At 62.3% G+C, this 18796-nt stretch overlaps 1 protein-coding gene across 3 annotated transcripts in view; it reads left to right on the plus strand.

Annotated features, from left to right (window-relative positions):
- LRP1 (LDL receptor related protein 1) overlaps nucleotides 1-15856 on the plus strand; it is a 91392-nt gene extending 75536 nt beyond the window's left edge. For all 3 annotated transcript variants that reach the window (XM_069806461.1, XM_069806462.1, XM_069806463.1), the window contains 32 exons: nucleotides 14-133; nucleotides 516-703; nucleotides 963-1168; nucleotides 1338-1526; nucleotides 1752-1900; nucleotides 2403-2496; nucleotides 2949-3065; nucleotides 3176-3295; nucleotides 3839-3961; nucleotides 4346-4471; nucleotides 4739-4855; nucleotides 6780-6886; nucleotides 7098-7230; nucleotides 7498-7617; nucleotides 8159-8281; nucleotides 8551-8694; nucleotides 8789-8923; nucleotides 9189-9308; nucleotides 9632-9903; nucleotides 9995-10173; nucleotides 10462-10568; nucleotides 10792-10908; nucleotides 11297-11473; nucleotides 11858-11998; nucleotides 12081-12254; nucleotides 12347-12508; nucleotides 12768-12942; nucleotides 13300-13404; nucleotides 13600-13664; nucleotides 13937-14024; nucleotides 14201-14345; nucleotides 14715-15856. In XM_069806461.1, the coding sequence (XP_069662562.1) occupies nucleotides 14-133; nucleotides 516-703; nucleotides 963-1168; nucleotides 1338-1526; nucleotides 1752-1900; nucleotides 2403-2496; nucleotides 2949-3065; nucleotides 3176-3295; nucleotides 3839-3961; nucleotides 4346-4471; nucleotides 4739-4855; nucleotides 6780-6886; nucleotides 7098-7230; nucleotides 7498-7617; nucleotides 8159-8281; nucleotides 8551-8694; nucleotides 8789-8923; nucleotides 9189-9308; nucleotides 9632-9903; nucleotides 9995-10173; nucleotides 10462-10568; nucleotides 10792-10908; nucleotides 11297-11473; nucleotides 11858-11998; nucleotides 12081-12254; nucleotides 12347-12508; nucleotides 12768-12942; nucleotides 13300-13404; nucleotides 13600-13664; nucleotides 13937-14024; nucleotides 14201-14345; nucleotides 14715-14855 (4479 nt within the window). In that variant the 3' untranslated portion in view covers nucleotides 14856-15856. The remainder of the gene's footprint in view (nucleotides 1-13; nucleotides 134-515; nucleotides 704-962; nucleotides 1169-1337; nucleotides 1527-1751; nucleotides 1901-2402; nucleotides 2497-2948; nucleotides 3066-3175; nucleotides 3296-3838; nucleotides 3962-4345; nucleotides 4472-4738; nucleotides 4856-6779; nucleotides 6887-7097; nucleotides 7231-7497; nucleotides 7618-8158; nucleotides 8282-8550; nucleotides 8695-8788; nucleotides 8924-9188; nucleotides 9309-9631; nucleotides 9904-9994; nucleotides 10174-10461; nucleotides 10569-10791; nucleotides 10909-11296; nucleotides 11474-11857; nucleotides 11999-12080; nucleotides 12255-12346; nucleotides 12509-12767; nucleotides 12943-13299; nucleotides 13405-13599; nucleotides 13665-13936; nucleotides 14025-14200; nucleotides 14346-14714) is intronic.
- Nucleotides 15857-18796: the final 2940 nt, after the last annotated feature.

Genomic DNA, 18796 nt, shown 5'->3' on the forward strand with positions numbered 1-18796 from the left:
CCCTTCCTCCCAGGGGCTGAACAATGCGGTGGCTCTGGATTTCGACTATCGGGAGCAGATGATCTACTGGACAGATGTCACCACGCAGGGCAGCATGATCCGCCGCATGCACATCAACGGGAGCAACGTGCAGGTGGGGGGACTGAGCCAGCCCCTTGGGCCCCCCGGTCCAGGCAGCTGGTCCTCGCCCACCTCCTGCACAGAGGGGCTGCCTGGAGGGGCCCAGACTGGCACCAGGGTCACCAGCGAAGAGGGCACAAGCCCAGCCGGGGGGTCATCATTGGGCTCAGGGCATCAGCCCAGGTTGCTATGGGGATGTGTTGCAGCACCATCCCAATCAGAGGTGGGCTCCGTGCTGCCCACGGGCAAGGAGGGTTGGTGGAAGAGTGAGGAAAGGGAGCTGGGCAGTCCTGTGCGCAGGGCTGACATGCCAGGGAAGGGGGATGTTGTCATCCCTGACCAGGGCAGGATCTGGTTCTCCCTGTCCAGCCCCAGCATCTGTTTTCTCCCAACAGGTTCTTCACCGCACTGGCCTCAGCAACCCTGATGGGCTGGCTGTGGACTGGGTGGGAGGCAACCTGTACTGGTGCGACAAAGGTCGGGACACCATTGAAGTGTCGAAGCTCAATGGCGCCTACCGCACCGTGCTGGTGAACTCGGGCCTGCGTGAGCCCCGAGCGCTGGTGGTGGATGTGCAGAATGGGTGAGAGCCTGGGGGACCTGGACCTTCCCCTCTACACAGGGAGGGGGCTGGCGGCCCCTCTGCCATCTTGCCATAGTCCTGGAGGCTGGGAGATGGGATGAGGCCTTCCCTCCTCACCTCCCGGACACCTGGCTGCTTCTCCCTGCCCTGCACCCACGCGCCCAGGTGCCTTGGTTTAGCCATGCGATGGGCAGAGTGCGGCCGCTGCTGTGGCTTGGGCCAGTTTCAGCCTCCCTCTGTTCTTCTATTTCATCTCCAGTTACCTATACTGGACAGACTGGGGGGACCACTCCCTGATCGGGAAGATCGGCATGGATGGCACCAACCGCAGCGTCATCGTCGACACCAAGATAACTTGGCCCAACGGCCTCACCCTTGACTACATCAACAGCCGGATCTATTGGGCTGATGCACGGGAGGACTACATCGAGTTTGCCAGCCTGGACGGCTCCAACCGGCACACAGGTGAGAGCACTGGGGTCCTGGGGCACCACCAGGCCTTTGTGGGGTGTGGGCTTTGGATCAGTCGTGGGAGAAAGAGCCAGGGCTGCTGGGTATGGTCCCCAGCTCCTCTGTGCCTCTGACCAGAGGAAGAGGTTTGTTCCCTTTCTGAGCTGCCCACTCCCCCTTGCAGTGCTGAGCCAGGACATCCCACACATCTTTGCGCTCACCCTCTTTGAGGATTTCATTTACTGGACCGACTGGGAGACCAAGTCCATCAACCGGGCCCACAAGACTACTGGAGCCAACAAGACCCTTCTGATCAGCACGCTGCACCGCCCCATGGACATCCACATCTACCACCCCTACCGCCAGCCTGACGGTGAGCCGTGGGGCTGGGACGAGGGGCTGGGGTAGCCCTGGCACTGCAGAGCAGCCCTGGGTAGGAGGTCAGGGCTCGGCACGATGTGCAAAGGGACACCAGGTTGGGCAGGGCGCGTGGGAGGAGGGTGCGTGGTGAGAAGGGTCTCGCAGGTGGGGGTTTACGTGCCGCCCTGAGGGTCCTCTGCCTTGGTCTGACTCGCAGTTGTCTCCCTGCTCTTCCCAGTTCCCAACCATCCCTGCAAGACCAACAACGCTGGCTGCAGCAACCTCTGCCTCCTCTCGCCAGGCGGGGGGCACAAGTGTGCTTGTCCTACCAACTTCTACTTGGGTAGTGATGGCAAAACCTGTGTCTCCAACTGCACGGCCAGCCAGGTAACAGCCTGCCTGCCCCTGCCTGCACCTGCCTGCATGGACATCCCCCCTGTGGCATGCGTGTGCCTGTGCTCCTGTGCATGTCCCTCCTGCCGTGGTTTCACCAGGTCCCAGCTCCTCTGCTGGTGCTGGTGCCCACGCTGTGCATCTGGGTGCTGGTGTGTGCACGCCTTCTCCAGGCGCGGGCAACACCTCCCTCCTGTGGCACTTCCCAGCACATACAGACTGCAGTCGTTTGGGGGTGCCCAGGGGAGCCAGAGACCTTCCACCTCTGGAATGACCTGCCTGCCCCCCTCCCTCCCTCAAACCCCAGAGGCTGCGTGGGGTGGGCTCAGCTTAAGGCTTTGCTCCAGGTCAGGACACAAGAGTGTCCTGGGGCTGCCTGGGAAGGGACAGCACGGAGATCACTGCCCTTCGCGCAGAGTTCCCTGGGGACAAAGCCTTCTGGAGTCCTCCCTCCTGTTCTAAACCGCTCTCATATGAGCCTGTGTCTCTGTCACAGTTTGTCTGCAAGAATGACAAGTGCATCCCTTTCTGGTGGAAATGCGACACCGAGGACGACTGCGGGGACCGTTCAGATGAGCCAGAGGACTGCCGTGAGTGCTGAGTGGGGCTGACCACAGCCCACGGTGTCCCAGCACCCTGGCCATGCTGCCCGGCTCTTGCCAGCACTACAGCATCTGTGTGCTGTCTGGAGCAGCTGGACACTGCTTGTGCAACTGGTCCCCCAAAGCCTTGCTGCTGCTCTGGCTTTGGGACAGCACTGCTGCTCCCTGCTCAGCTCTGGCGGAGAGGAGGGTTACCCCATTAATGGGGCTTAAAGAACAGTGGCATAACACACTGTCCCTGCAAGGGATATTGCCCTGTGGAGCAGAACAGCCAACTGCTGCTCTCGGAGCAGAGCTGCCCCTTCACTCTGCCAGAGCCCAGGGTTGGGTGCTGGTTGCTCAGTCCCTGATGAAGACCCCGGAGGGGAAATAGGGAGGTTAAGGTTTGCCCTGAAAACGTTCCCCGGAGCAAATGTTTCACTGTCTTACTCACCCCACAGCTGAGTTCAAATGCAGGCCAGGGCAGTTCCAGTGCTCCACTGGGATCTGCACCAACCCAGCCTTCATCTGTGATGGAGACAATGACTGCCAGGATAACTCAGATGAAGCCAACTGCGGTAGGTTCTCCACCTCTCCTCATGACCCTCAAACCCCAGCAGGGCTGCAGCATCCCAGCAGAGCGGAGATGCAGCATGTCAGCTTTTGACCATGCTGCCTCCTTTCCCAGATATCCACGTCTGTCTGCCCAGCCAGTTCAAATGCACCAACACCAACCGCTGCATCCCCGGCATTTTCCGCTGCAATGGTCAGGACAACTGTGGTGACGGCGAGGATGAGAAGGACTGCCGTAAGTGGGGAACCATTAAGCATGTTAGGGATGAGGAGTGTGCACGGTTAGGGGTGGTGAGTTCAGTGCTGCATCAGATCCATGTCTTTGGGTATTGGCTTCTCTGCAAGCTGGCTTCTGGGTGGTCCTGCCCCTGGGCATGGGGCTTTCTCCTTACCTCTGCCCTGCATAGAGCCTCTGTCCACCATCACCCTGCTGCCCCTACAGACACTTCTGTTTCCTAGTGGAAACGAAATCCTTAAATCCCTCAGAGTGGCAAGTTCAATATTTGCCATTGATTTGCACTGAGTCTGTTGCACAGCTGAGAGATCTTGTGGCTTCTGCCCTGTCTCCCTGCAGCTGGTCAAGTCTTCTGGGGCCACCACGGGGCTCCACTCCCTTCCCCTCTCACATACGTGGTCACCAAGCATCAACAGACACTTGTTGTGATGGCCAGAGCATCTGCATGCCTCTCTGCTCTGTGGGCTGGTTTTTGTGGGGTGGTGGCTGGCAGACCCCTGCCTGCCCCACTGCCTCTCCTGATTCTGCTTCTCCCTCCTGCAGCGGAGGTGACTTGTGCCCCCAACCAGTTCCAATGTGCAATCACCAAGCGCTGCATCCCCCGCGTCTGGGTGTGCGACCGGGACAACGACTGTGTGGATGGCTCAGATGAACCTGCCAACTGCAGTAAGAAGCCTGTGTGGGGAGGAGGGGGTGGGTCTGGCCACACCGAAACCAGGAGCTCCCCCGCAGCTGGGTCACGTCTGTGTGTGTTTGCCTGCGGGACGGCGTGTCCAGGCTCAGTCCCTGCAGGTCCTGTGGGCAGTGGGTGATGGTGGTGGTGGCTCCGCCTGGATCTGTCCCACTGAGATACTCCTCTCTCTGACTTCTCCCTGGAGAACTGCTTGAAAGGGGGGGATCTTACCCCACCCTGTTCCAAGCAGGAGTGCTGCAGTCAGCTCCAGGCTGCCAGCACAAGGTGTTCATCAGCCCTGCAGAGAAAGAAATGTGCCTGGCCCATGCTAACCCCACCTCCCCTTCTATCTGTGTCATCTTGTTTCTCCCTGCCAGCACAAATGACGTGTGGTGTGGACGAGTTCCGATGCAAAGACTCGGGCAGGTGCATCCCAGCGCGCTGGAAGTGTGACGGGGAGGACGACTGTGGAGACGGGTCCGATGAGCCCAAGGAGGAATGCGGTGAGCAGGGCCCGGGGCTGGGGAGATGAGCCCAGAGGGCATCTTGTGCCCTCCTCAGGCTGCCCTGGTGCTGTCTGTCCCTTCCACCTCCCCAGTGTGCCCAGGGGTGGGGGAAGTTTTAGCTGCTCCTTTTCTGAACTGCATGGGCAAGGCTGGGTCAGCGGGAGGGCGGCAGAGAGCAGCGCTGCCCGCCCTGCTAGCTGGCGTGCCCATCCCTCCTCTTGCGTGGGTTCATGCTGATGTCTGTCCCTGTCTCGTCCCTCCCAGACGAACGCACCTGTGAGCCCTACCAGTTCCGCTGCAAGAACAACCGCTGCGTGCCAGGTCGCTGGCAGTGTGACTATGACAACGACTGCGGGGACAACTCAGATGAGGAGAGCTGCAGTACGTGCCGCCTTCAAGCCTTTGCTATCCTGGGAGCTGGCTGTGCAGTGGAGAGGGGAGCAGTTCAGGTCCCTCCAGCCCCTCTGCCTGCTGATGCTCCCAGCTATGGGGGGGAGCATCAGGCTTGCTGGGGAGCCCGGGGAGCAGCCTTCTCCCCCTGGACAGAACATGCCTGACTCCAGGCGTCTGGCTAGCCTGGTCCCACAGCCAGGGCTGGGCTGCTGGCTGTTCTGAGGAGAGGCCCCCAGTGGGACAGGTAAAAGGGAGGAGGTGACCCCGATGCCCTCCCTGGCAGGCAGCACACTGGCCCTGCACGGCCGTGCTCACCCACAGGGCTCGCAGGTGCCTCATCCTGCTCGCGGTGGAGCAGCTTTGCTTTAGAGCATCACCCCGTGTTTGGCCCCAGCCTGGCAGGCAGCACCCTTTGAAACAGTTTGGCCTGGGAAGGTGGTAGTGACATACTGAGCCTTTGGGAGGGGAGCTCTGGAACCACCTGAACCCAGGTCACAAACCTGGACCTGGACCAGCGTGCAGGAAGGCGGCTGGTCCCCAGAAGCTGTGGCAGACGATCAAGTTGCTGCCCCTTTGAGTTACTGCTTGTTAGCGGAACCATGCCAGCACCTGCCCCACTGAGCAGCAGAGGACTGTGACCGTCCACATGGATGAGACAGTTCTTGGGGCTCTGCTGCAGGCAGGAGCCTGGTCCTGTCCCTCCACAGGGGCCCAAGCTGCCCATGGCACGGCACTGGGGTCTGCTGCCAGCTGCAGGGGCGCGGGCAGAGCCTGGCCCTCTTCCCACCGTGCAGCGCCCGCCCCAGGTCCCTCTGTCTCCCTGCAGCTCTCTAGGGTGCAACTTTTTTTCTTTTCTGTTGATTTCATGTCGTGTTTTTGAGTTTGTGCCATTTCACTTCATCTTATGTTTTTCTCCATTTTCACACTGTCGTCATGGGGCGCTCAGAGGTAGGTTCCTGCCAAAATCTTTTAATTCCATGTACAGTCTCTCTAAAATAAAAGAAGACAATAAATTCTAGGTGAGGGCAGAGGGGTCAGGACTGGACAACCCAGGCAGATTTACTGAGTATCAGCACCAGTATCTCCCTCCACTGGAGCTGCAGTCACAGAGGGTCTGACCCTGCTGCCTCCACTACTGGGGCCTGTGCATGGCTCATACTTGGTTCCAAAATCTGTTACCACCTTGACCCTTCCTGCTCTGGCTGGACACCCCCTGCCCCTCTCTTCCCCTACAGTCCCGTCAGCTTCCGCACTGTGGCCAGGGGCGCCGCCTGCCCCCATACATCCTACACCTGGGGCCTCCCCAGGGCAATGGGGAGGGGAGGGGGCTTGAAGAGCCGTCCTGGGCAGGAGGCTGAGCCGCATGCCGTCCTCCTGCAGACAGACTTGGCACCAACGGTGCTGGTGCCAGTCCAGCAGGTGCATTGATCTACGAGGGGGAGTCTGTCCCCGTGCCCTGCAAGGCAGGGACGGGTGCGCCAGCTCTGCCAGATCTGGCCAGGGTGCTGCTGCCTTTCCTCCTGCCTGCTGCTGCCAGTGGGTCGGCAGACACGGGCAGCAGGGAGCTGTGGGACTAGTGCTGCCTTCAGTGGAGAACATCTTGGGGGACACGTGCAGCTGGGAAGCTGCCAGAAGCGAGTCTGTATGGCCGTAGTACCCCCTGAAAACCCATTTCCCCACAGGGAGCCGGGACCCCTGGAGTGGGATGGGAAGGGGGCTGGGAGGTGGTATCAACCGTGCCCCTCTCTGGTAGTTCTCCCGGCTCTGCTTGCACCCCACCCTGTCCCCAGTGCCACTGGATGCGTGTCTGTCAGCCTGTGCCCCCCCCAAGCTGTTGGCCAGGGAGACCTTCTGCCCTTGCAGCCCTGCCTGCAGCCCACACTCGGGAACACCCCGTGTTTTCTGTCCACAGCACCCCGGCCCTGCTCAGAGAGCGAGTTCTCGTGTGCCAACGGCCGCTGCATTGCTGGCAGGTGGAAGTGTGATGGGGACCACGACTGTGCGGATGGCTCTGACGAGGTATGATACCGAAGACAGGGGCTCCCTGCCAGCGCCTTCGTCTTGCCCGTGTGTGGGAGTGAGGACACGTCCCACCCAGTCTGCCTATGCCGGTGGTCCCCCACCACCAAGCCGGGGCTGAGAGCCTGGTTCTGGGTGCCATCATGGGACAGGAGGCTGCCATGGCTGGAGCTGTCGCTGCTGACCACCGTCCCTCACCCTTCCTCTGCAGAAAGACTGCACACCACGCTGCGAGTTCGATCAGTTCCAGTGCAAGAATGGGCACTGCATCCCCATGCGCTGGCGCTGTGACGCTGATGCGGACTGCATGGATGGCACCGACGAGGAGAACTGCGGCACTGGAGGTAACGGCGGTGCTGCGTGGCTCCCTCGGGGCTGGTTGTCTTCCCCCCCCATGCCCTCGTGTCTCCTGTATCCCCACTGTGGGTGGAAGCCCTCCCCTATGTGTGTGTCAGCACTGCTCTGCCCAGCCCCAGGGCATGCACGCACACATATCTGAGCCCTAGAGAGTCCCCAGCTATGCTGGAAATTGGAATTGTGGCCCCAGACCGGTGTTTTGGCAGCCAGGCAGCACCGGCTGACATGTCTTCTCCCCCTCCGTGCTGTCACAGTTCGCACGTGTCCCCTGGACGAGTTCCAGTGCAACAACACACTGTGCAAGCCCCTGGCCTGGAAGTGTGATGGGGAGGATGACTGCGGGGATAACTCAGATGAAAACCCTGAAGAGTGCTGTGAGTGACACCGCGTTGCCTCTCCCCGGTCCTGGCAAGGCCCCTGCCTGGCACGCGTCTGCCTGTAGGGGCAGCAACCTGCCCTGACCACCCGCATACTGGGTGGGGGTGACAGTCCCAGAGCTTGGGCACCGCTGCAGGTACCTGTGGGGGCTGTGGGTACCTCTGGCAGCTCCACATGTGCCCTCTAGATGGGTCCCCTCTGGGGCGGCCAGTGGGGCCAAGGGGGCAGGACATGGCTCCAGTTGAGAGAGTGGAGTTGCAGAAGTGCTGAGCTGGGCATAGGGCTGGCAGTGGGGAGTGGAGGCTGGGAGGGCAGGAGGCTGGGTGAGAAGAGGGCTGACCCCCACACAGCTGGGCCAGCAACCGGGCGATTGATTTTGCTTCAGTCTCTGCTTTAGTCTCCGGAGCGCTCTCACCCTCATGGGACAGGCCTCCCCGGAGCGTGGGCAGAGGCTGAGCAGCGGCTCGTGACAAGTGTGACAGCCTGGCTATGGCGTCTCCTTTCACCGTCACCGTTTGTTTCTATTTGCTGGTGCAGTGAAATTCCAGTGTCCCCCCAACAGACCGTTCCGCTGCAAGAACGACCGGGTATGTCTGTGGATCGGTCGACAGTGTGACGGCATTGACAACTGTGGAGACAACACGGATGAGAAGGACTGCGGTGAGTGGGGCTGCCCGTGGGCACTACTCTGCGCCCAGCGTGGACAGGGCAATGGGTCACCGCTGCCCTCGGGCTGGTCCTCGCAGTGCCCTGGGTTTGGCCCAGGTGTTGGGATTTGCTTTGCCCACTCCTTCCCAAAACCGGGAGGCGGGTGCAGGCAGCCTGGGTCCCTGCCTGGTCCCTTCCTCTGTTGTTCACACCCTGAGGCTCCTATGGGGCTGGGTGCCTGGGGACATGGAGCGTCACAGCTGCTGCCCATGTTCCCACAGAGTCACCCACAGCCAAGCCCAAGAGCTGCAGCCAGGACAAGAACGAGTTTCTGTGCGAGAACAAGAAGTGCATCAGCGCCAACCTCCGCTGCAACTTCTTTGATGACTGTGGAGATGGCTCTGATGAGGAGTCCTGCTCCCACGGTGGGTGGGAAGCTGGGATGTCGGGGCAGGGGGGTGAGGGTGGACACTGGGGAAGCCACAAAGGCACAGGTGCTGACAGCACATCCCACCCCAGACCACAAGTCGTACGACTGTATGACCAACACCAGCATGTGTGGAGATGAGGCCCAGTGCATTCAGTCGCGGTCCACCACATACTGCACTTGCCGCAGAGGCTTCCAGAAAGTGCCAGAGAAGAATTCCTGCCAAGGTACTTCCTGCCCTGTCGGAGAGGGTTTGGGGTCAGGCTGTTGGGTTTACGGTTGGTTTTTGCCAGTAAGATGTGTCTTCCCACCTGTGGAGTGGCTGGGGCATCGGAAATGGTGTCCTTGGGGCACAAACATGGGGAATGGAGAGAGACGGGTTCTCCAAGCCCTGGGTAGTGCAGACGAGCCCCCAGAGAGGGGCTGGCCCTGGCCGTGTGTGTGGGGGCACCCTCCTGGTCTCCCCCCTGACTCCCATCCCCTGCTGCCCAGACGTCAACGAGTGCCTGCGCTTTGGGACCTGCTCCCAGCTCTGCAACAACACCAAGGGCTCCCACGTCTGCAGCTGCGCCAAGAACTTCATGAAGACGGACAATATGTGCAAGGCAGAAGGTCAGGACGGATCGGGGGCCTGTGCAGATCCTGTGCATGCCCGTGCCGCCCTTCCCTCCCTGCTCAGGACCTAGCACAGGACCTAGCCGCTCTTCCCTCCCTGCTCCTCCTCCTCCTCCCCATGCACCTCTGCCCACCCTTCCTTCTGGCACTGCTGAGGGCAGGTGCTGGACTCTTGTCAGTGCCGTCAGTCTGTCCTTCCCTGGCAGAGCAAGCCCCAGGGGGGTGCCAGGCTCCCAGTGACCCCATTCCCTGCCCCTCTGCAGAGCTGGGCTGACCCCCGGCTCTTGGCCCAGCCTGCACCAACAGCTCCTCCTCCACAGGCTCTGAGCACCAAATCCTCTACATCGCGGATGACAACAAGATCCGGAGCATGTACCCCTTCAACCCCAACTCGGCCTACGAGCCAGCCTTCCAGGGCGACGAGAATGTGCGCATCGACGCCATGGACATCTACGTCAAGGGCAACAAGATCTACTGGACCAACTGGCACACGGGCAGGATCTCGTACCGGGAGCTGCCTGCCTCTTCCACTGCCTCCACCGCCTCCAACCGCAACCGGCGCCAGATCGACGGTGGCGTCACCCACCTGAACGTGAGCTCTGTCAGGGGCACGGCGGGAGGCACTGAGGCCGGGCTGCCAGCATCCTCTGCCCTCACCTCTCCCGCATTTCTGCCCTTCACAGATCTCAGGGCTGAAGATGCCGCGGGGAATTGCCATTGACTGGGTTGCTGGGAACATCTACTGGACAGACTCAGGGCGGGATGTCATTGAGGTGGCGCAGATGAAAGGCGAGAATCGCAAGACGCTGATCTCAGGCATGATCGATGAGCCCCACGCCATCGTAGTCGACCCACTTAGGGGGTGAGAGACTCGAGCCATTTTCTCCTTTCCCTCTGCCCAGCCCTCACCCCAACTCCTCTCACCAACAAGCCCATCCATGGTGGAAGCTCGCTGTGCCCCAGCATCGCTCTCTGTGTCAGCTCGAGTTGCTGTGCCTGGGAGTCAGCTGGCCCATGGGGGTCACATCAGTGACTCTAGGACGCTGCGGGGAGAACACGGGAGGGTTTCTCCGCCAATGGGGCGTCGGACTGTCCTGCTTTTCCCCTCCTTGCTCCCCTGCAGGGAATGACCTGCCTGTGTCCTTCGCAGGACTATGTACTGGTCAGACTGGGGCAATCACCCAAAGATTGAGACGGCCGCTATGGACGGGACACTGCGTGAGACCCTGGTGCAGGACAACATCCAGTGGCCAACAGGTGAACAAAGACAGGTGCCAGGAGGGGTACAATGGGTGACAAAAGCCCTGACAGGAGGGCTGTACACCCTGCTCCTGTCGGGGACGCTCAGCCTGGATGCTCTGAGCCCCATGGCAGCAGTGTGTAAGGGCAGCAGGGGAGCTGCTCTGCTGGTCACTTGGTCAGGAGGGGCTCGGGGTGGGCTGGGGGCCTGTACCTCACCGGGAGGGTGTGTGCCCCTCAGGCCTGGCTGTGGACTACCACAACGAGCGGCTGTACTGGGCCGATGCCAAGCTCTCTGTCATCGGCAGCATCAGGCTCAACGGCACTGACCCCGTCGTGGCCATCGACAACAAGAAGGGTAAGCAGCACCCGAGACCCACCAGAGCCGCAGGGAGGAGAGGGACCTGCCGGGGCAGGGAACGTCCCTGGGGTGGGGTCCCGGCACAACCTGACTCCCCAGGGCCCCTGGCCTGGGTCGTGCTGCAGGGCAGACACCAGCACTGAGCCAGGGATACTCGGCAGACGGCAGTGAGGATGGGTTTTCCTCATTTAATGCTCCACAGCAGGAGCAGAGCCTGCTGGCACTGCTGTCCCCCTCACGCCATCCCCCTCACGCCATCCCCCTCGTACAGGGTGCAAGGCTCTAGCCTCAAATCCATCCAAAATCCCTAATCGGCCCTGCCCAAGGCAGCGAGCAGCCAGCCATGCCACCTCTGCCTGCACATGTCCCCTCTTCACTTCCCCAGGGCTGAGCCATCCTTTCAGCATCGACATCTTTGAGGACTACATCTACGGTGTCACCTATATCAACAACCGCATCTTCAAGATCCACAAGTTTGGGCACAAGGCTGTCACCAACCTGACATCTGGCCTCAACCATGCCACCGATGTCGTGCTCTACCACCAGTACAAGCAACCAGAGGGTATGTGCTGGGCCCAGGACCCCTGCCCTGCTCCCAGGGTGGGAGGGAGGTGCCCGATCTCTGATGGGAGGTGTCGGAGGGCGAGGGGAGAGCTGGCAGAGCTTGGGGCAAGAGGGGACTCAGCTTCCCTCCCCAAAGTGGGGGCCATCTGGACGGGCAGAGGAGGAGGGGTTAGTGGGGGGGGGTGGATTGGGGGAGGCCAGCTGCAATGGAGAGCTGTCAGCTCGCAACCCCAGGGCATCGGTGGATGGGCACGGGGCTTGGGCAGCTGTAGGGCCGTGGGGGATGTCCTGAAGCTGTTGAGGAGTATTTGTTTGCCAGGAGGGCTGTGAGTCACCCTGCTATTCTCCCCCCGCCCCGTGTCATCCCCTCCCCTCTTGGCAGTGACCAACCCTTGCGACCGCAAGAAGTGTGAGTGGCTCTGCCTGCTCAGCCCCAGTGGCCCCGTCTGCACCTGCCCCAATGGCAAGCGCCTGGACAATGGCACCTGTGTGGTCATTCCCTCGCCTACTGTCTCCCCCGTTGGTAGGTGGTCTGGAGGAGGAGGAGGAGGAGAAGGGGGGTCCTGCCAGGTATGGTCCCGCTCATCTCCATCCCTCCCTCCCAGTGCCCACCACCGACACCTGCGACCTGGTCTGCCTGAACGGCGGCAGCTGCTTCCTCAATGCCCGCAAGCAGGCCAAGTGCCGCTGCCAGCCGCGCTACAACGGGGAGAAGTGCCAGATCGACCAGTGCTGGGACTACTGCCAGAATGGGGGCACGTGTGCCGCCTCCCCGTCGGGTGAGGCTGCTGGGGGCAAGCCTGGGGGTCGGGGCTGGTCCTGGGCAGACGGACGGACAGATAGGGAGCACGCTAATGGCTCTTGTTCTCAGGCATGCCGACCTGCCGCTGCCCCACCGGCTTCACCGGGCCCCGGTGCAACCAGCAAGTGTGCACCGACTACTGCCTGAACAACGGCAGCTGCACCGTCAACCAGGGCAACCAGCCCAACTGCCGCTGCCTACCCACCTTCATCGGGGACCGCTGCCAGTACCGTGAGTGCTGCCTGCCTGTGGCAAGGGTGGCTGGAGACAGCACCTGCGAGGTCGGACTGCCGGGTCCCCCTCTTCTGGGGGATGCTCTTTGGGGACCTCTCGGGATAGCGCCTGAGAGGTTGGACTCCCAGGTCCCCCTCTTCTGGGGGATGCTTTCTGGGGACCCAGGGTGGTGTGGTGCTCCATGGGGGACCAGGGCTGCAAGTGGTCTGAGGGTCCAGTGTGGGGCTGCCCACCCTGACCCCATCATCCCCTGCAGGGCAGTGCTTCGACTACTGTGAGAATGATGGCATCTGCCAGATGACGGCCAGTGGCACCAAGCAGTGCCGCTGCCCTCCGCAGTTCGAGGGCACCCAGTGCCAGGACAACAAATGCTCCAGATGCCAGGAGGGCAAGTGCAGCATCAACAAGCAGAGCGGAGAAGTCTCTTGCATGTAGGTGCCAAGGACATCGAACTCGAGGGAGGAAGAGGGGATGGTGGGCACAAGGACCCAAGAAAAAAAACTGTGTCCCTGTGGCCGGATTGTTGGGAATCAGCCACAGCTGAGATGCTGGGTCAGTAATTCAGGGCAGCTAAGGAATCTGAGAACTTGGGGCCCCTAGAGGAGGCAATGGAGGTGTCTCTCCCCCAAGCCCACACTGATGTCCCAGCACCCATCGATGTGGCACAGCCATGAGCCGTGTTGGAGGGATGAGCTAACAGCCTCTAGTGAGCAGAGTCCCAGGTCCTGGGTGGGGGAGCACGGGGCAGGCCGGGGGTACATGCGTGCCTGATCCTTTCTGCGCTGCAGCTGCCCAGATGGCAAGATAGCACCCAGCTGCCTGACCTGTGACAACTACTGCCTGCATGGTGGTACCTGCTCCATCAGCGACAAGACGCAGCTGCCCGAGTGCCTGTAAGCAGAGCTGGGGGCTGGGGGGGTGGCAGGGCACTACGGGTGGGCGACTTGCCCTCCCAAGCAGAGGGAGCGCGTGACTGACAGACCGCGATCTGTATGCCCCCCCCAATTCCCAAGTCTGTGCCCCACCTCTCCCCCTCCCCGCATGCTGTCCTACCCCTGCTAACCCCAGTGCTCTCCCTGTGCTCTCAGGTGTCCAGCGGGGATGACAGGGACGCGTTGCGAGGACTTCATTGTCAGTGAGCAGCAGAGCAACCGTATGTATGGGGCAGTCTTGCCCCGGGGGGGGCACTGCAGGGCGCAATGCCAAACCAGGAGGGTTGGAGGCGCATCTTTGCCTGTGGAGGCAGGGTTGCCCTGTGCCCCCGTGCAACTCCTGAACCCCCTTCTTTGGTGGCGAGGGGGCAGGTCTTTTACTGCAGGGCAGGGCCAGCCCAGGCTGCTGGACCTGCTGCTGCCCAGGGCTTGGGGTGCGTGGGCGCCAGCCCCTATACATGCTCTGACTGTACCCGCACCTCTCCTCCCGCAGGAACGGCCTCCATTGTCATCCCCATCCTGCTGCTGCTCATCCTCCTCACCGTGGTGGCTTTTGTCTGGTACAAGTGGAGGATTAAAGGGTGAGTCCGGGCTGTTGGGGGCCAGGAAGAAGCATTACCTAGCCAGGACAGAAACTGTCCTTGCAGGGCTTGAAGGCCTCAGTTGTGCAGGACAAACAAGCAGGACCACAGGTGGGGGCCCTGTTCGCTGCACCCTCTGCTGCTGGCACTGACCCTCTGTCTCACACCCTCCCCAGCGCCAAGGGCTTCCAGCACCAGAGGATGACAAACGGTGCCATGAACGTGGAGATTGGGAACCCCACCTACAAAATGTACGAGGGGGAGCCTGACGATGACGTGGGGGAGCTGCTGGATGCGGACTTCGCCCTGGACCCTGACAAGGTGAGGAGCGGGGCCACGGTGGCATGGAGGGGCTGTCAGCTGCACGGGGTCCAGCCCGAAGTGGGGGATGCAGAGGGGGCATGTGCTGAGGCGGGGGGCACGTTGCTGCGGCAGTGTCAGGGTTCCCTGGGGCTGCTGTCTGTGCAGAGGGGGCTGGGGGGCTCCGAGGGGTCGCAGAGTCTTTGAGGTTGGAGTCTGTGGGGAGGGACAGCGGCAGCCACAGCGGCAGGGGTGCTGTACTGGGAGGAGGTTGTGGCTGGTGTGGGCTCTGGCTGAGGCAGCCTGGGGCAAGGGACGCCTCTGGGGACCGCTCTCATGGGGAGGAAGGTGTCTGTGCCCCCTCCCACCTGCTCCCCCCCTTCTCTGCAGCCCACCAACTTCACCAACCCCGTCTATGCCACACTGTACATGGGCGCCCACAACAGCCGCAACTCGCTGGCTAGCACGGACGAGAAGCGGGAGCTGCTGTCACGGGGCGCGGATGATGACCTGGCGGACCCCCTGGCATAGGGGCAGGACGGGGGCAAAGGGCCGCCAGGCCGCAGCGCCCGGGCCTGGCACAGACACCCATTGCAGGAGGCGGGCAGGGGCCGGGGGAGCCAAGAGCCACTGTATAAATGTACAAATGAAGGATTATTACTTTTCTATGTGAGCAGTATTATTACCTGTATATTCCCCGGTACCAGGCCTCGGTGCCTCTCATTGCCAGATCCGGCTTTGGTTTATTTTAAATCTCTTTACATTGGGCCCCCCCTCCCTCCCCCTCCCACCCGCGGGACAAGCCAGTGTTTCGGAGCAGGGATGGTGCCGCAGTCGATGTGCCAGGACGAACTCAGTGGGGCCGCCGCAGCCAGGGCTGACGGGAGACATGGGGTTACTGCTATGTGGGGGCACAGGCAGCGATGGCGCAGGCAGGAGGGAGGCAGAGCGGGGGCCGCGCACTCCCCAGCTCTCGGCTCTGTCCCCCGCCTGGCTCCTGCAGCTCCCCTCACCGGAGGCCCCTTTTCCTTCCCCCCCCAAATCTGCTGTTCCCAGGTCCCCCCTTCTCCTGCAGCTTGGCCTCTGCAAACCTCCCTCAGCCCCCCATTCCCCTCCATCCCCACCTTTTCCTCCACTGATCCCCCTCCCTTGCTCCCTGCCGTTCTTGGCTCTGCCCGACTGTTACAAGGGACAGGGACAAAGGCCCCCACCGCTGCTCCCAGCCCCACTGCGGTGTAGAGGGTCCCCGTCCCTGGCGGGCCCAGCCCCACAGCCCCTCGCTCCGGCTTGTCACCTGCACCTCGACCGCTCTCCAACATGCACATTTTTTAACAGGAAAAAAAAAAACAAAAACAACAAAAACATGGAAATGACCTAGCTTTTATAGTAGAAGTAAACAAACGCATGTGGGGGGAGGGCGGGGGGCGACCCCATCCTTTTATTGGGGGGAAATGTTTTAATAATTTTTGCTGGATTACTTTACAACTAAACAAAACAGATATTGTTATAAATAAAATTTTTAAAAACTGAAACACAGGCTGCTGGTTGGTGGGAAGGCACATGCCGGGGAAGCTGCAGGTGGCGGGGCTGGGGGGGGCAGCCCAGGTACTGGCATCAGCTGGGCCCCCCAGGTCACTGGGTTTCGCAGCCCTGACGCCCTCAAAGCCCAGCAGTGCCAGTCCTGTCCCGGGGAGCAGTGAGGAGGGGTGTCACAGATGGGTGGTGTAAGGCAGGAGGATCCCACCAGGGCCTCTTGCTCCATCGTGTCACCCTGAGCGTGCATGGCAGGGAGGGGGCACAGGGTTTTCCGTACAGGACCCCAGGCACGGAGCGTGGACGGACGGGAGAGCTCTGCGTGCTTGCGCGAGCCCGAGCGGGGGCTGCCTGGGTGCTGTCTGGGGCGCAGCACCCGTGCCGCTGCATGTGCTGCGCGGGGCAATGCATGTGTGCGCACACGCGTGTGTGCGACCGCTCCCCGCTGCTGGCGGCACCTCCTGGGGGGCACCGAGCTGCTGCTGCTGCTGCGGCCTCGACCGCCGGTTCCTTCCCCTGCTCTACGGCGGAGCGGGAGGGGGGGGAGCAGAAACAACACCCCCCCCCCAAGGCCCGGGCGTTGAGCACCGGCCCCGGGCACCGGCGGCACGCGCGGTCCCGGAAGCCGCCACCAGGTGGCGCCGCCGCCCTCGAGAACGGCGAGGGGGGGCCGCACGCGCACCCCCGTGTGCCCCCCCCCCGCCCCGGGTGCTTCGTCTGCCCCACCACCACCACCACCACGTGCGGCCCCGCGGCGGGCAGAGGCACGGCGCCGGGTCCCGTCCCGCGGCGGGGGGGGGAAAGCGCTGGGGCCTCGCACCGGCTGAGCGAGGGCTGGGGCGGGCGGGGGTCGCTTGCCCGACGTCTGTGTGGTCGTCGTCGTCGTCCTCCAGTGGCCGCTTGTGTGCCCCTGCCCCGCCGCTCCTCGCCCCGGCCACGGTCCCGTGTCCTGTCACACCCCCCCCAGCCTCGGGCACTGCGCCACAGCCGGCAGGGATGGCCGAGGCAGCACCAGCCGCTGAGGGCTGGGGGGGGCTCGGGAGGGACCACCCGCACCCTTCGGACGGCAGCAGGGCCGTGGCAGCAGAGCCGGGTGAGAGGAGCCCAGGGCCGTGGCGGGACCCCGTGGCACCCCTGGCCTGCGGCTCAGCAGAGCGGGTCGACCCTCGGCACCCTCCTTGCCGGCATCCGCCTCGGCACCAGCCCCCCCCCTCCCCGGCCTCCTGTGGATGCTGAGCCGAGGACGCGGCTGCTGCCTTTGAAAAGCCCCAAACCCCTCTGCAAAGGGATCCGGCGCGGCCTGAGCACGGCGCGGCTCTCAGATCTATTTCAATACCGGCTCTTTGTTCACTTATCGGTTTCTTATATCTCCTCTAGAGGTTTTTTTCTCCCTTTCCCCTCTCCCCCCGCCTCTTTTTCTCTCCTTTTTCCTTCAATCTTTTATTTTTTTAAACCTTCACTTGTTTCCCTTTGCCATGCCTCTGCCCTCCTAGATCTTAGGCCAGTGAGCTGCTAATTGTGTGGGAGGGGTCTTCCCAGGGCCCCCCCAGACCTCTTGCAGACCCTGGTGTCCCTTTGCTCCCTGGTGAGACCATTGGGGACACTGGGACACCCCTGAGAGTTTGCTCCGGTGATATGAGGCGAGGCCCTGGCCGCGCAGGGGTAGCGGGTTTGGAGGGCCCACGGGCCGTGCCGGCCGAGGTTGGTCCCACACAGCCCCCAGCCAGGGTTCAGCTGCCCCATCCCTTCTGCAGCCCTGGGGCAAACAGGGTAAATCAGCACTGGTGGGGGGGAAGCCAGCGCTTGGGTCCCTGAGGGGATTGTTGTGGGATTCAAGCTGGGCAGGGAGAGGGGCACAGAGGCTCCTGCCAGCGTGGGAAGCGGGGAGCAGGGGAAGAGCGGGAGCACGGGCTGTGGGCTCTCACACCAGCCAGAAGTGCTGGCACCACAGCAGCAGCAAGAGACGGGCTGAAGGGACCTTCCCTGGAGGGAAGGCTCCCCCGTGCCCTGGCTGCAGACCCTGAGCTCCAGGTGCCCTGTGCCCCTTCCCCGGGCGGTGCTGCGGCTGGGTGCCCGCACAGGCAGGCACCACGCTGCGCGGGGCTGCGGTGGGGCTGCTGTGGGGATTGTATGGGGCTGGCATGGGGCTGGCTGGGGCCCCGCAGCCCTGCGGTGCCAGGACTCCTGGATCTCCCCACTCCGCGTCGGCACTGCCCTCTGCTTTCCCTTTCCTTTCTCTCCCATTTCCCTTCATTTCTCTCCCTCTCCCTTTCTGTTGCTTATTTCTCCTTTACCTTTTATTCATTCTGTCTCCACACGTACGCACAGTTCTGCAATGCTCCCCCATCCTGTGCTTGCCCCCAGCCCTGCTGATACCAAAGCCCCTGCCGGCAGCTTCCCGAGGAAGGCGACTAGATAATAATAGTAATAACAGTAACAATCATAGTAATAACAATAAAGTGATAGTGTTGGGGAGGGATCCCTGCTGAGCTGGGGGGGGGGGATGAGAACACCTGGCAGACCCCTCTGAGAGGGACCCGGCACCAGGCTGGAGGGAATGAGCACACGTGTGTGCGTGTGCACGCACACATGTGTACATGCAGGTGACGCAGGTTGCACGTCCAGCCCGAGATGCAGTGTGTGTGCTGCGGATGGGGGTGTTCGCACACTCCAGGGTGTGCAAGGCAGGGGTGCCTGTCTGTGGGCACCCTTGGTGCGTGCGCAGGGCCTGGGGGCTGCCCCCCAAAGACCCTCCTGTAGGATGGTCCCCCTTCCGTGCTGGAGTCCTTGGGGGGGCCCAGCAGCAGGGGACCCTCTCCCCTCCCCAGCTGCAGCTGGGCAGGATGGAGATGGGCAGGAGTGTGTCTCCCCCCCCAGGTGCTAGCACATCCCCTCCCGGACAGGAGCAGAACCGGGGGCATCCCGGGCTGCTGGGGTCT

Source organism: Haliaeetus albicilla, chromosome 18 (assembly GCF_947461875.1).
Source record: "Haliaeetus albicilla chromosome 18, bHalAlb1.1, whole genome shotgun sequence".
NCBI lineage: Eukaryota > Metazoa > Chordata > Aves > Accipitriformes > Accipitridae > Haliaeetus > Haliaeetus albicilla.